The sequence below is a fragment of the Rutilus rutilus genome, assembly GCF_951802725.1.
Source record: "Rutilus rutilus genome assembly, chromosome: 11".
Classification (NCBI taxonomy): Eukaryota; Metazoa; Chordata; class Actinopteri; order Cypriniformes; family Leuciscidae; genus Rutilus; species Rutilus rutilus.
The window spans coordinates 35193434-35210806 of NC_140216.1; the positions used below are offsets into that span (position 1 = coordinate 35193434).

The 17373-nt window shown below is 35.8% G+C and overlaps 1 protein-coding gene across 1 annotated transcript in view; it reads right to left on the bottom strand.

Annotated features, from left to right (window-relative positions):
- LOC311299450 (E3 ubiquitin-protein ligase TRIM39-like) overlaps nucleotides 1-17169 on the bottom strand; it is a 35478-nt gene extending 18309 nt beyond the window's left edge. The window contains exons 1-8 of the mRNA XM_084423022.1: nucleotides 17038-17169; nucleotides 16207-16285; nucleotides 13400-13989; nucleotides 13190-13285; nucleotides 11316-11549; nucleotides 11086-11224; nucleotides 10355-10390; nucleotides 9504-10199 (exon numbers count right to left, since the gene is read on the bottom strand). Coding sequence (XP_084279148.1) covers nucleotides 9652-10199; nucleotides 10355-10390; nucleotides 11086-11224; nucleotides 11316-11549; nucleotides 13190-13285; nucleotides 13400-13989; nucleotides 16207-16273 — 1710 coding nt within the window. The 5' untranslated portion in view covers nucleotides 16274-16285; nucleotides 17038-17169 and the 3' untranslated portion in view covers nucleotides 9504-9651. Of the gene's footprint in view, nucleotides 10200-10354; nucleotides 10391-11085; nucleotides 11225-11315; nucleotides 11550-13189; nucleotides 13286-13399; nucleotides 13990-16206; nucleotides 16286-17037 lie in introns of the transcript that reaches the window.
- Between the last annotated feature and the right edge of the window lie 204 nt (nucleotides 17170-17373).

Here is a 17373-nt window from a genome sequence, read left to right on the forward strand (position 1 = left end):
GACGACGCCGTGTTTACGGAATTTTTTTTTAGAACGAGAAAAAAAAAATATCGGATCGGGAACGCACCGGCTTCGTGTGGACGTGGCCTTTGTCTCTCTACATCTAACTTCTCCCGCTCCAAATCCTGCCTCATTCTTTCCATCGCCTGCTCTTTCTCATGCTCAGCTTTGACACGTAACAAGAGCAACTCTTTCTGCTGCTCAAACGATAGACCAACTGAACTTACTCTTCCCAACAAAGACGACTCAACCGAAGTGTCAACTTTACCCGGCATCAAAACACCATTTTCCAACAATTTCACTTTCAAATTACCTTTAACATAATCCTTTGTCTTTCGGGCATCCCCTATATCGACCTTATAATACTCTGCAATCTTGATCAATTGTTTCTTAGTACAGATGTCTAACCCACATTCATGTGGCGATTCAATAAAATCTTCCACCACTTCATCCATGGCTAACAAATTCACCAATACAGACGAGACGTTAAGTGACAAATTTAACAGTACACACACAGGCCTTCAACCACAGTCCAAGGACGGCATTTCCCCTCTAACTACCTAGCCCAAAAGCTAACTTACTGAACCCTAGTCTTCGTGAGGCGTAGCGGTGGGTTTTTATGCATTTACAACCCGATGGCCCAGTAAAGGCGACCAGCACGCTGGCAACCCCCCTGAAACCACGGAAATGCTCCCGAGCCGACGTAGGGAAAAGGAAAATGGGAAGCTCTACCCGCCGTACCTCCACACTAAAACAATAATGCAGCGAAACCCCTATTGGGAAACGCTGCTACGCCTACAAGGAAAAACGCCAGCCCAAAACTTTAGAAGTGCTCATTAGCAAACTGTCACTTACCTTCACACGTCTCCAAAAAACAGTAACTACTGCCAAAACACTCCCGCTCGAGAACGCCAGCAAACAAATTACAACTAATCAAAACTAATCAAACTCAGGCATGTCTCCAAGAGCGCAACTACTAACCATATAAGGACAATGACGTCACGGGATCTCCCCCCAACCGCCAATCAAGACGCACAGAAAACCACAATTCAAAGACGAAGCTACTACGAGCTTCACTCGCTCTCATGTGCCCCTCAAGCGCTCCTAAACAAATTACTAAATCAAAACACAACACGCACTAAAGAAAATCAAATTACTAGCAACAAAACGCGCAAAACCAATGGACGAGCCCCCACTTTGTTATGACTGACTCGGGGCCATAACAACAGATAGGAGACCATGCCACAAACAAGCGGTGCAAAACATAAATTTATTGTGTTTAAAACACAAATTTAAACAACAAAACCAAATATGGGGTGTGAACGTCAGTATCAGTAGTGCAGGGAAGGTGCATGGATGTATTGTTTTGTGCGAGTGCAAGTGTTGAGGGTTAAAATAAAAGACAAACTTAAATAAACTTAAATGTGCATCTGTGTAAAGTCCTGGCGTCCCGAGCGAGGCGTGAACACGGACGAGCAGCATTCGAGCCTTTAAACACCAGACCCGAGCAGGAAGAGAGAGATCAATGCAGCAGAGAAGCTCCCATTTAAACACCAACTTCGCAGGTGACAGCAATTAGACCTGAAAGAGAGGAGGGGCAGGAGAACGACCAGAAAAAGGCCAAGGGCCGTAACAAGGCTACTCACCATTCTTCCTCCTCTTTGGAAGACATCCACAGCTGCCCATTGACCTTATATTCAATCTCGACCCAGATCGGCTGGTACAGACACGGCAGGAGTATGCACAGACCTGGGCTTCCCGGATGCAGGATGCATAACGGATTGCCTCTGAGAACAGCAAGAAGTCTTCCGAGAAAGGGAAAAGGCACTACGACCGAGGTGCCAGAGGAGCCTTGCTGCAACCAGGTGATCGTGTGCTTGTCAAGAACCTGTCGGAGAGAGGTGGCCCAGGCAAACTTCGATCTTACTGGGAACAGAAGATCCACTGTGTCATCGAGGGGCTGGGAGATGGACCTGTATATCGAATCAAAGCTGAAACAGGTGACCAGATTCTCCGGGTGCTCCACCGCAACCTCCTCTTGCCTGTCAGTGACTTGCCAGTCAACCATAAGGAACGTGACACTGGTGTGGAGCGAAAGCCTCAAGGACAGAGATGTCATATGCCAACCAGAGAAGCAACTAAGTCTGATGTCGGCACTTCAGATGATGAGGGGGAGTGCTCCTACAACCTTAGACCCTTGCCTGTGTATGAGAGGAGGGCTGTCAGATACCACCCACATCAACCCGAGCTACACAGTGAGCTAAGGGCTGGGGCTCCCGAATATCAACCGTTGAGCCGTGCACCTGAGTCTGAGAATGAATGGCAGCCAGGACCATCTGACCCTTTGGTGACAGCAGAGCCAATGCCTGTACCAAGAGGGGTAGATCCGTCCCCAGCTGTGGAAGGACCAGATGAACACAGGGATGATGCTATGGATAGTGGAAGCCCTCAGGATCCTGAGATAGATGTTGTGCCTGTTCCTCAGCCAGTAAGAGAGGTAGATCAGCAACTGCGGAGGTCCACTCGACCAGTCAAACCCAGAAACATCTTCATGTATGACCAGCCAGGAGAACCTTCCTACCAGCCCTGGAGAATGGGAACTAATGCCATGTACTGTACCCCTTCTTCCATGCTGGCCTACCCAGTGTTTCATGCAACACAGTCTCACTCCCTACTCGTCAAATGTCTGACGCATGGTCAAGGACCCCTGGCGTCAAGTTTCAACAAAAGAGGTGTACCCTTGACGTCGTTTTTCGACGCGGGGGTCCATCAGATAGACATTCATGTTAACAAAGAGGTGTACCATTTGCGTTGTTTTTCGACGTGGGGGTCCGTCAGATCAACATTCCAACCTCATGGCAGTTCGTCATATGGTCACGTAATTTAATCTATTGATTTTTAAAATTTATTTTGTTATTTTCGTGATTTCAGCACATTTTTAAAACTAAAAGGGAAGCATCTTTCGTGATCACAGCACGATTCTTTCTGCCTGTCGGTCTGCAGTAGAGAAGCTGTTTAATCAACATTTATTCACTTATCATGGTTTATATATTTCTTTTAATGTTATTATTTAGGTCTTATTGCCAGGGAAGCTGGATTGCTTTGCTATTTATTGATATTTTTTTAATTATATTTTATCAGTAGGAAATCGCGCTGAAGAAGTATCATTCCGAACACATTGCGATATTTGGCATCAGTTCACGTGTGCCAGATGTTGGTAAGTAACGTTAGTAAATACAGTAGTAAATAGTTGGTAAATACGCTGTCCTAATAATGTTTGATATAATGTATTTTTCTGTTTGTAGATATTATTGAGATAAGCTCACGTTCAGTCACTGCATTATATCTGTCATCTCCACGGAGCTATATGGGGAGGCTGCAGACCTGGAGCCGGTAGATCTACGCCCCAGGCAGTTTTACGCCCCAGGCAGTTTTACGCCCCTGCTGTTCCTGATGCGTCCAGTTGGGGGATATACTGCGAAATAACACCATTAAATCGACGCTCAAAACTTACACATTAATAACCTTCCCGTTCATAGACTTTGCCCAATTGTATGTTTTTTGTTAATTTAAATATAAACGTTACAGTGAAGATCTGCACTATGGATTAAAATATCTGTAGATATTCAGTTGGGCTTCACTCTCTTCACTCAGCCTACAGAAGACTGTTTGTTTTTGTGAATTAAAAAATTAATAATACACATAGTTGGATCAGATGACAAGTAATGATATATGACCTACTGTAGAATAGTTCATTGAATATTGAATATAGAATATATTTTTATAATATATAATATTTTTATATACAGGAGACTGAGTGAAATATGTTGTTGTGAATTTATATAAAGTTACATTTAGATATTAACCATATTCAGCCCATTAGACATATAGCACCGTGTAATCATATGGATCCTCGATTAAATATCTGCTGTAATATTCACTATTGGTCATCATACAGCTACAAAACAGTGTCCTACGTAGCATTTTATGAAGACAAACACAATGTATCCCTTTTCTAAAATTCCAAGGGCCATTTAGAAGAAATAGACAATATTGTTGTTCACAAAAACATTATTTATCAACACCATTTATGAATTATGATGACTCCTGTAGATGACTTCCCTATGGCTTGCCACTCTTCTTTAACTGTTTTTCTATCCTCCTGTCAAAGTGCTTCTGCTCACTGATAAAAAAAAAAAAAAAAAAAACACATAAAAAAAAGGACATCCATGGTGAATTTGATCTTGTCAAATTCACACGCAGCAGGACTCACTGTTACATTTTGAATACAATTCCTGAATACTTAATTTTTTATCACAGTTGCTTTGGTACATTTCTCAGATTACTACTGAAATTCTCGTAACTACTTTTGAACAAATTGCCAATGCTTTGGTAAATTCATGCAATTGATTATGAATTGCCTTGCTGCTTCCTAATTTATCAATTAATTATTTCCTTCATTACTGAAATTCTAAATACACCTCTGCAATTCATCAATTCAGGACACATTTACAAAATAAAGTCTAATAGAAATGTATTGAAAACATGCTTGACAGTTTGTAAAGTCAACCATTTTGCATTTAATGACTTATGCAAGGAACTAATGCCTATGTTTTGAGAAGTTTGACAATTCAACAGAGAAATAGTATAATAGGCCTATATTTTGATCAACATGACATAAAGAGTTGATAATGTAGGAAACAGCAGACAGTTTTACATTATCAATTGCATTAATGCACCAAAGTATTTGCAATTTGTATATTTGTATAAAATAATGAGAAATTGCTTTTATGATGTGCACAAGTGACAAGATGATGTGATTTCAGTTGTGATCTGAGAAATGCACCAAAGCAACTGAGATAAACTATAAGACTTATTGGAGACCCTGCAGAATCACTGTAGACCCCCTAAGAGTTACAGACCACATAAAAGAAAGTGTTACGAGAACACAAACTGCCTTTTTAATTTGAGTTTTATATCTGTGGGTATTTCAATAAAAAAATATATGTAAACATTAAAAAATGTAAAAAGGAAATCCATGGTGAATTTGATATTGTCACAGTGTGTGAGTGTGCTGCCCAGAATTTATGTCAGGTGAGTGTGGATTGCATCAATTTGCTCCTGATCTTTAAAGTACAACGGCACAGGCACTTGTTGGTGGAACACTTTTGGAAAAAGTGTCAAGACACTTTGATTTATTTTGGCCACTGATGATGAACTGTGCAGAGAAAATGGAAAATGACATTAAAAACATGTCCATGCATGTCTCTGTAAGTCATTTATTTACTAGAGAAGCTATTAGTTGGGAATGCAGTTAAAAAAAAGAGATGGGTCACTCTCTCAAATCTGTGTTAAAAATATCTCAACTAGAACAACACATTAGATTGAGTAAATGCATTTTATAGTTTAAATGATTAACTCAAATCATTTGAACTCAACATGTGTTTCGTGCAAAAGTGATTGTATTGTTCTCATCATTGCTGTAGGCTACATTTGCATAGTTTTGATTTTACGTTTGGTTTGAGTAATTTTCCTTGTGTTTGCATTAACATCAGGCCTTTAAATTCCCTCCAACATCAACATTCCTCAAACTTACATCTGAACAAAACACACACTGAGTGTTAATATGTGAGGTGTGTGTTCAGCGAGACAGGATTGAATCATGTAATGATGCATTAGAATCTGGACAGAAAATGTTGTTTGTATTAAACAGTGAATTTTACATACACATGCATTGGTGTTTTTATCCATTCATTTTTAATAAGTCGAAATATTCACACTAATAATGCTTTAACAGGTGGCTTCCTATTTGTGTTGCTTTCAAAATAATACATATAAAACAACAACTTTCAAATTCAGTAGGTTTCAAATTCAAAGGTTCGGTAAAATTATGTTTTCTATTTTTAAAGAAACCTATACATGCATCTGCATTTCTGAGACAAAATGTCTGATAAAATATGTAAAGGTTATAGAAATACTCCATATAACTCCTCTAAGCCTGTATAAACCCTCCATGAAGTTCATTCTATCTGCCTTTAGTTATGCTCGTGTGTAGAACTAAAAGATCACTATGTACTTTGGTAAAATGACTGATGGCAGAATTACTACAGGTTTCTCACTGCATGATGAGAATATACTTGAAGAACGACACAATCACTGATCAGACTTTCCTCACACATCCAGTAGAAAGATGGACTGATGGAGACACTGAGTTCCTTAAAAGTTAAGGTCTGTGATATCTAGGTTTAATGCTGATAATGCAGCTTGGTTTGACATTTTATTTACAACGATAATATACATTTTAAGTTCAAATAGACCTACTTTACATAAAAAGGTCCAGAAACAAAAATATGAGGATTAAAAACATCACAAAGCAGAACAAATCTTTCCAAACCTTTATAAATGATGTTTTATTAACAAAGTTCGGGAGGAGCAGGTTCAGATAATTAACCAAATTATGCACAGCTGGAGATTAATCAGTAATCAACTCAATGACAGAGTATAAATTCACAGCAGACCTATCTCTGTTCATTGAAAGTTTGTCAGCATCCCTCCTCCACCCCATCTCCTCACTTCCAGTTCCATCTACACTTACCAACTGGGGGGAGTACTCTGGGTTCGGACAGCACACCAAATACGCATGAACTTATTGTACTAATTATATGTAGATGTGAACTCGTGAAACATAATCTGTAACCGTTGGTTTGAGAAATTCTCATGACTCCTCCGTTAGATGCAGTGGACTCTGTTTATCCTTACGAAAAAAAATATATACTTCAAGTTCATTTTATGAAGTATACTTGAGTAATGTTAAAGTATATTTTTAAGTATACTTTATGTAGTAAGTATACTAATGTCAATATGTACTAGTAGTAAACTTGTAAGTGTACTATTTTAATACCGCTTGGGACTAAATTCGCCCCACTTGAAGTATATAAAAGTATATGTTTAAGTGTACTATAAGTGTAACAGTAGTAAACTTTAAGTGCACAACTAGTTCATAATTATGTTTCTCATTTGTACTGCAAGTGAACTTATGAGTATACTGGTAGTTTACTATTTTAATACTTGTAGCAAGATTGAAGTATACACTCAGTAAGAAGATGTGTCATAGCCCCCCCTACCGTATACCAGTGAAAACATGGATAGCTGGAAAATTCAGTCAATGGTGGGGAAAAGTTGAATTAAAGTAAATTCCTATGTACACCAGTGGACTAGCCTACACACAAATTCAGATACGCAGAATTAGAAACATATATGTTTTATATAAATATTTTAATCAATATTTTCAAACAAAGTTTCATAAGACTGTATATGAAAAACGATGTAAAAAAAGTATATTTAATAGGCTACTCGATCAAAAGAGTTAACACAACTACAAGCCAAGTATACTTTGAATAATTAAACTTTTAAGTATATCTCGATCAAAGGAGTTAACACAACTACAAGCCAAACTCAAGTATACTTTGAATAATTAAACTTTTAAGTATATCTCGATCAAAGGAGTTAACACAACTACAAGCCAAACTCAAGTATACTTTGAATAATTAAACTTTTAAGTATATCTCGATCAAAAGAGTACAAGTATAGGCCAAATATACTTGGACTTTTCTCTCAGTATATGTCAAGTACACTTAAGTGTAATTATGTATATTTTTGAGAAGTATATAAAATGTAGACTGAAAGTATGCTTTCTTCTTTTTAGTTGAAAAGACGTATACTAATAGCACACTTGAATAAACTTATTTTCCATGCTTATTTTATTTGCTCTATAAGCTGTTCCACCAGAAAGTTTGTTACTATATAAAGCTGAACATGTTAGTTTATACGACAGTGTGTAATATTATGTTTTTTAAAAAGTATTTAATAAGCTACTCAATCAAAATAGTAAACACAAGTACAAGCCAAGAAAACTTTTAAGTATATCTCGATCAACAAGTATAGGCCAAATATACTTGGACTTTTCTGTCAGTATAAGTCAAGTATACTTAAGTGGAATTTGAAGTATATTTCTGAGAATTACATAAAGTATATTTCTGAGAAGTATATAAAAAGTAGACTGAAAGTATACTTTCTTATTTTTAGTTTAAAAGAAGTATACTAATAGCACACTTGAATAAACTTCTTTTTCGTAAGGGTATGGAAATATGAAAAGTGTGGCTTTGTCCCAGGAGAGACTCCGGGTCCCATTAAAGCCGTTCTCTGGGGTCTTTGGTTTCATCTTGTGTCCTAAACCTCAGTGGACAGAACATTTGTCCTGCCGTCTCTGTTAAAACCATCAGAACTAAACAATCACTCGATCCATCATGTGTTCAATACTGCAACACACACTCAATACACAAACAGAGCATTAAAATGTGGATCCAATACATTCATCCAATAATGAGTGGTGCAGGAATCATTATTAATCATCATCAGGACTAAAGATGCACAATCAAAATCTTTTTGACCAGACACAGCACTCACAAAGAACCATTTTTCACCAAGTAAACTAAAAACAAATCACTAAACAAATTAATTAAATTAATTTTTTTTAAATAACATGATATTTCCAGGTTTTCCATGACTGTATGAACCTTGTTATATTATCTGTATTTTCTGATTTGAAACTATGTAGCACCACCTAGTGAACATTATCTACAGTAATGCTATAGCACAGAGGCCTCAGAGAAACTTAAAGGGATAGTTCACACAAAAATAATAATTCTAATTTGATAAAAGATAATTTGACTGTGACTGGTTTACTTTAAAGAGATCAAGTTTTCTACTCTTTCTCTCAGGACACAGAACAATGTGAAAAGACCAGAATATGTGACTTGCTTTCTATATTCCTTTTCATCAAAACGATGACCTCATTTTATCTCTATCTACTGTAAAAAGCAGCTGTGCTCAACTTTCATACAGATCAAAAGACAATAAACAAACAGCAATATAAATAGGCATATTTAATAGAACAATCTCTAATATGTCCTGAAAGAAGGAAAATCTCTTTTATAAAGTTTCATATTTGTATCTCTACTTCATATCAGCACCATCATATATTTAACAGTCCTATATTTTATTTGAAGATGTATTTAACTGTATCAATAAAAATATTGTTTTACCAATATTCTTATGGTAAAACATTTGACATGGTAACTTGGTAATAGACCTACAATGTTTTCTTCTTCTTCTTCTTCTTCTCCTTTTTTATTTTTTGTTATTACCATGATCATAATATCATGGTGTTTTTATGTATACTTTGAAGATCCATAGTGTAGTGTATGAATATGGTAATCATACAGTTCTGATATATATTGAGGTATTACCATCTGATTTACCACAGTATTATCACAGCTTTTATCACAGCAATTAGACAGCTTTGATAATTTATTAATGTTATCATAATATGGTTGATTTTGATGTAAAAAAAAAAAAAACAATAGAAACACTTTCACTTTGTCAGGTTGAGATGGGAGAAAACAACGGCATGAATAACTATGAAAAATTGAAAATAAAATTGTTAAACAAGCATTATATTTTTTATTTGCATTAGCTAGAAATTATAGATTTTAACACTGAAAAACAAATGATGAAAATATAGCAAAACATGTTTAGATTTTTAATTATATAAATAATTTTCATTGTGTATTTCATATTAGGGCTGTAAATTCATTTATTGTATTTGACAGGTGTGATGATCAGTGGAGTTGAGTTTTTACCTCCAAAGTTTAAGGATGGGCCAAAATATGGATAGAGTTTCCCAGTGAAAGACTGATCAGTGAAAGAGTAGATATGAGAGCTGGACTCCACATCATAAAAGGAGAGCAGACCCTCCTCATAATCCACAAACACACCGACCCGCTGCGGCTTCACTCTCACACACAGAGAGACACGAGGATCATCACAGGCTTTATATTCATTCTCATTCCTCAGAGCCACAGTCCAGTATCCATTACTGGGACTCAGCTTGATCTGTCCCTTCCTGTTAATGGATTCTCTGACCACTCCTAAATCCCATTCAGTCTTTCCCTTCACCTGCACCTCAAAATAAAATCTCCCTGAGGAGAATCCCTCCTTTCCCAGGACATTTGCACATTTATCAAATCTCTCTGGTTTGTCTGGGAGTTTCTGTCTAATGTCTCCATGTCTCACTTCTTTTCCATCATCAGACAGGATGAGATCAGGATGAGCTGTATCAGGATCCAGAGTCACATCCACTGACAAAACAGAGAATATAAAACACAAATTCACAATACAGATATTTAGTGATGATGTGTGTAATATGTAATCAGTGTTTAATCATACTGTCGGTCAGTGATGAAGCTGTGAGTATCTGAATGTAATCTAGTGTAGTGCAGACAGCACACTGTACCTGCATACTGCTGTCTCCTCTTCAGTTCTGTAGAGACTAATGACAATAAAACATCATCAGATCTTTGACATGTTTATGTGTGAATTATAGACAAGATTTAAGGTTATATTTAAAGAATTGTGTACAACATCATGTTTAATCTGATCAATGTCTCTCTGCTGATATTTAGAGAATCAATATGTTATTTTTGTGTCTAATGTTATTCATCTCAATTTTTCATCATACTGTATTTTTGGAGTGCAAACAAGCACAAAAAAAGGATTTAAAAAGAAAAACTTACGAGTTTAAAGTATAAGCTGCAGGCCTGATATAATAAAGAATAAAAATGTACCTTCTAAACCCATAATGCCTATTAATTAGATTTTCTTAGAAATGTTTAAAAATCTTGATTAAATAATTTGATCTGATGTGCATTCAAAAAATGTAGACACAGATATAATGAATAATTAATGTTAGATGTTTCTCATCTAAAAGTGTTGACAGATTTACTAAAGCCTCAAGGTTCTGGTTACAGTGATGAAGCTTCTAGTACAAGATGAATTTACTGCATGTTTCCTGAAATTAGAGATGAATATGACCTGCTCTCTTCAAGAAGAACTGTGATGATAATGAGACACAAACACATGATCACACACTTCTCTTATTTCAGCTTTAACAGACTCATTCTTCATTACTGATATTAAAAGATGATAAATATATGTATCTGTACGGTGTGTTTGATATTGCTGTACCAGTTAGCGTGAGTTTCTCCTGTAGAGAGTCCTGCAGTTTAGTCAGAGCTCTCCTCAGAGTCTCCAGACTCTCATCAGTCTTCACACTGATCTCAGACCAGTTCCTGGTGTTTCTAGAGCTGCACAGGGATGAGTAAATCTACAGCAGGAGAGAGGAGAAATCCTTCAGCATGGGGAGTGTTATGGTGTCATATACTGCATTATCATTGATCAGAGAGATGTTGACTGACCTGTAGGAGGTGGAGGTGATCTTCAGTGTGTGAGAGCTGCTCCAGCTCAGTGTTTCTCATCTTTAGCTCAGTGATCTCCTGCTCCAGCTCTTCAATGAGCTCTTCCTCCTGTTTCTCTGCTGCTTTCTGCTGCTCCTCCATCATCTCCAGCAGTTCAGTCTGACATCTCTCAATGGAGCGGATGAGATCAGTGAAGAGCTCCACACGGGCTGCTTTCTCCTTCTCTGTGTTTCTCTGATCAACCAGGACAATCAACACATTATTAGTGGAGTTTGTTAAGAGAAGAATCAGTGTTATTATTTCTCATACTTCAGTGTTTTTAGGCGGTTTTCAAAATCCCTCATTCTGCAGCGTTTGGCCGTTTGCACTGAATGATTCCTCAAATCATGTGTGTTGTTGAGGAGAGATGTGTTATTACTTTACTAAGTGATCAGGAAATCACAGACGTGTCGATATTCAGACCAACAGTGTGACTGTGAGTGTGAAATTGATTTTATACAACAATTCAATAAACAACAATAGATATTAAAATGTATTAAATTACATGGTAACACTTTAGAATACTGTATCTTACTTACTGCATAACTAATAAGGAATTATTGAGGAACTAATAGATAATTATTTATTAACACTTAAGTCACTACTGTTAACTATTAAGGAAGATGTGTTAACTAATTAGTATGTAATAGAATTGTATGATTGTGTTAAGTTTCAGTTAGTTAATCAATAACTAATGAATTATGTCATAACTCTTGAAGAACTATTATTAATTATCTATTAATTAATGTGCAAGAAAAATAACTAAGAAGTAACTACTAATGAACAGTCATACACAGTGGTTACTACAATAAACCGTTTTATTTTAGCAGTGGAGTGGTGGATGAAGTACACAAATCAAGTACTTGAGTAAAAGTACAGATAACCCAATAAAATATTACTCCAGTAAAATGATAAACTATTGGCCTATTCATTTTCAAAATTACCTTAGTAAATGTACAAAGGTAATTACTTTTTATTAACTTTTTATTTAATTAGCAAAATGTATCATAATGTATGATAACTTATCTATTTTACAAAGGTTTAGATAATACCTTTAATAATGTGTTTTTTACAGTAAGTTTGAGTCAGAAGTATGTGGTAATTCTGTATTAATTACTAATGAGTTTCCTATATTCTCACTTTAGAATACTGTTCCAGGTTCCAAGTAATTCCTGAAGAATTATCTAATAATTATTTGTTAATTACCAATTAATTTCCTTATATGTTCACTTTAGAATACTGTTTCAGGTTATAAGTAGCCTAATTCCTGGATAATTATTTGATAATTAGTTATTAATTACTAATGAGTTCCCTATATTCTCACTTTAGAATACTGTTCCAGGTTCCAAGTAATTCCTGCAGAATTATTTGATAATTATTTATGAATTACAAATAAGTTCCCTATATTTTCAGTTTCCCTCAGTCATTGCCTCAAACATGAATTTACTCAATGGCATTCTATGCTGAGGAAAACAGACACACACAGTACTGTATATAAAATATAAAAACTAATCTGAGGTTAGTTTTGTATGACTGTTCATTAGTAGTTACTTCTTAGTTATTTTTCTTGAACCTTAATTAGTAGATAATTAGTAGTAGTTCTTCAAGAGTTATGACAGAATTCATTATTTATTGATTAACTAACTGTTACTTAACACAATCATAAAAATATATTACATACTGATTAGTTAACACATCTTCCTTAGTAGTTAACAGTAGTGAAGAAGTAGTTAATGAATAATTACCTATTAGTTCTTCAATAATTACTTATTAGTTATGCAGTAAGTAAGATACAGTATTCTAAAGTGTTACCAATTACATAATTTTATACTCACTTTTCTAACTTCTGCTGAGTGTTTGACGTCTTGAATCTTCTTGATTCTGTCCTGGATCATCTGCTGTGTGTCTTTCTGTGTCTTCATCAGTTGAGTCTATAGACAGAGAACAACACACAATATGTTTTCATAATCGATTCATTTATATTAAAGAACATGTGATTCCTCATGATAAGAGCCATTTAAAATCAGTTTGTCAGTAACTTCTACCTTCTTCTCTTCACTCTCCTCTTCCAAAGAAACAGTGTTGTGGTTCTTGTGATCTCCGTCAGTGCAGGACAGGCACACGATAGTCTGATCATCTCTACAGAACAGCTCCAGAGGTCTCTCATGTTTCTGACATATATAGTCCTCCAGATTACTCACAGGATTGATCAGTTTGTGTTTCTTTAAACCTGCCACTCTCAAATGAGTCTCCAGGTGAGTTTCACAGTAAGAGCTCTGACACACCAGACACGACTTCAGGGCTTTCAGCTTTCTTTCCTCACAGAAGTCACACAGAACTTCAGCTTTTTTCAGAACTTCAGCTTTTTTCAGAACTTCAGCTTTTTTCTCAGGACTTTTCTTTTTATAGTGATCTACGAGCTCTCGGAGTGTGGTGTTAATCTTGAGATCAGGTCTGTGCTTGAATGTTTCTTTACAATATGGACAGTTGCAGGTCTGGCTGTTGTCCCAGCACTTATTCAGACAGGTCTTGCAGAAGTTGTGTCCACATGGAGTGGTGACTGGATCAGTGAACACGTCCAGACATATAGAGCACTGAAGCTCCTCAGTCAGTGGACCGCTGGAGGAAGACATCGCTGGAGAGAGAAATGATGAAGATAAATCACCTGCACTACTAGTCTAAAGTTTGGAGACACTTTAAACACTGAATTAAAGTTTCTCATGATCTTAAAGACATTTTGTTTGAAGGGCTGCTGTGTAAATTATTGAAATTATGATGATTATGGTGATGATTTTATTATACTGATGATTAGAGCAGATAGAGAAGGAAAAAGTTTTAAAATAATCTCATGATTCCCCTCATGAAGTTGGTTGAATGTAAAGAGCAACTCTTACGAAATTAAATTTCTCAAATATATATGAGATCATGTACAAGCTGGTCATAACTGCAAAATGAACCCAGACAAGCTGATCAGAACCCTAATGTGAAGTAGTACTGTACATTCCTTCAGTTTCAGGCCCTCTTCTCTTTTCTCTTTATTTGTTTCTGCTTTGTTCAATAATCAGGAAGCATGGCATGTCATTCCACTGTTACGCGGATGATAGCCAAAGAATGACACTGTTAGATCGCTACTCGAGCGTCTTGAAGATATAAAGGCCTGCATGACTCTTACATTTTTAAGTTTCAATGCACAAAAGACAGAAGTGATGGTTTTTGGTGACACCGATGGGACCCCTCCTGTTGACTCCAAGCCAATAATTACCTATCCTATCTAGGGGTTAAAACTGATTCTGACCTTAAGCTCGACAGTCAGATCAGGGCAGTCGATAAATCAAGCTTTTTTCAGTTGAGGCAGCTGGCCAAAATAAAGCCATATCTTCTAAGGCAACATTTTGAGAGTAATTCACGCCTTTGTTACCAATCGGCTAGATTACTGTAATGCACTGTATGTGGGGGTTAGTGGGTCTTCTGTGGCCCATCTCCAGATGGTACAATACGCTGCAGCGCATCTTTTAACTGGAACACATAAAAACGAGCACATTTCGCCCATGTTAGCCTCACTTCACTGGCTGCCCATATACTCTAAAAAATAATTCTGTGGCTTAGTAAATATTACAGTAATATTAAACTTTATTAACTTAACTTTAACTTATTTACTTGATTGTTTGGAGTTAAACATACCAAAATAATTGACTAAAAATCCAAGAGTTAATTTTATCTAAAATTTACAGTTATATTTAAGTTTTTTTCACTAAAAGAATTTAGTATTTGACAAAACCAATTATTTATTTATAATACACTTAATATATTTGTGAAATTTCTATCAAAATATTTGAGAATGGAGAATTAAACTGATCTGTTTCAAGAAACAAAAATATTACTTAATTCAAATCAATATTAATAATATATTTAACACACTCTTAAGAAATGGAGTAAGTTTACTCAATTAAAACAATGTACCCCTCCCCCGCCCTCGTAATGTGACACCTAACCGAGAGTCGCGTCTGTCTTTTCGTGTGATTGAAACGCCTTGCATAAAACACACAACTTTATTCCTAATTATAATGATTATAATACATTTGGACGATAAAATGTCCGGAACTGTGCATTGTTTGTTTATTGGCAGGTTATGGAGTCAGCCGCTCGCAGTGTCTTTCAGTAACAGTAGGCTATATTTAATTGATTTCACAGCTTTAAAATTTACTCAGTGTTTTTGATTGTAAAAATGTTTCACCCAAAAATTGAGTAAATCATAGTTAAACTTTTTAGAGAGTACATTTTAGGATCCAATTTAAAGTTATTTTATTTGCTTTTACATCTCTAAATGGTCTTGCCCCACCCTACATTTGGGAGCTGCTACACCCTTACACCCCCTCTCGTTCTCTCAGGTCAGCTGATCAACTGCTCCTGAATGTGCCCAAAACAACACGGACCGTGCTTTTGCTGTGCAGCTCCTAAACTGAGGAATGATCTGCCTCTGCCTATTAGACAAGCCTCTTCACTCTCTGCTTTTAAATCACTTCTTAAAACCATTCTCCTTGGCCTTTGACACCTGACGGTCATATTTTGTTTATTTAATTTTTTACAGTTTTTTTGGTAGGCTATGTTTATTTTTTCATATTTTTTTGTCTCTTGATTTGTTTTATCTGCATTATATGCTTTACATAAAGTATGTATTTTATGTTTTTTCTTTATTTTTTCTGTACAGCCCTTTGGTCCATTTTGGTTGTTTTAAATGAATAAAGTTTGATGTGATTTGATTTGATTCCTGAACTGTATTTTAAATATAAATATCACCATATGAGAATAAAGTCATTCATGAGCTAAGTTATTATTTTTTTAATTTACTTACATGGACGTGTATCCTCATAACTCCGTCTCCTGGTTTTTCTTGTTCTTGTTGGTGAAGATTCTGCCATTGTTCTTTCCCTCTAGGACATTAAAAAACATATTGTATTTTACAATATAAAAATTATGACCAATAGACTGAAAAGACTGATCTAATCCCATTTGCTCCTTGAAATATGTATTTGTTTTACACACTGTATTTGGTCACTCAGGTTTAAATAAAATCTCGCCTCAAAAGTCAGATTTGGGGTTACTTCATATTATCTCATGACCAATTAATAAAAATGTATGTTAAAGTTTAAAAAATTCATTGATAGTGAGGGAAACAATCACTCCTCATACAGTGAATGACTCAAACTCACTGAACAATCTGAACTATGGTCTGTTTAGATCACAAACAGCAAGTGCAAAGTAGGTCATATACTTGCAAATATATATCTCCACAAAATAAACAGCCATATTGTGTGATCAAGTGTAGTTTGTATGACTAAGTGTAGTTTTAATCTTGTTAATTATAAATGTGATTTTCATCTTCAGTTTAGCAGGTTTGTGTTCAGTGAATCTGCAGGTCATTTACTTCCTGTTTCTTTAGTCTTTCTGTCGTGTGACAAAATAACAGAAACGCCAAACTTTGCTTGACAACCAATCAAATGACACACTTTTAATACAATTCTGATACCATTTCAGTGCAGTAAACAACTAAAATAGTTGAGTATTATATATGCTTAAACCTGGTTCTGTTCAACTTATTCCAGTTCAACATAAACCTACTAAACCAGATCACTTCCATTAGAAACCTGTTCAGCATAATCTCTCTTATATTTCTATCTCTTACCTGTGAGGATCAGATGTGTCCACAAGACTCTTTGAACGGATCAATAAATATTCTGTAGTTTAAAGAGGTTGATCGTTTCAGGAGTCCATATTGTTGTTGATCAAGTTAGTTTCACTTTCTCTGAATCTCTCTGAACTACAGTGATGTCAGAGCTCCTCCTGTATTCACACATTTACATTTGTCCCTGTATTCTGTGAATCATGACTGATGTTTCTATCAGATTAATCTTTGTCAGGATGATTCCTCTATTCTTCTATTGGGAGAAAATAGTTTGACTAATTTATGTTGTTCATAAACAAAGTCTTCTTTACAGACAAAGCCAATAACACTCAAACA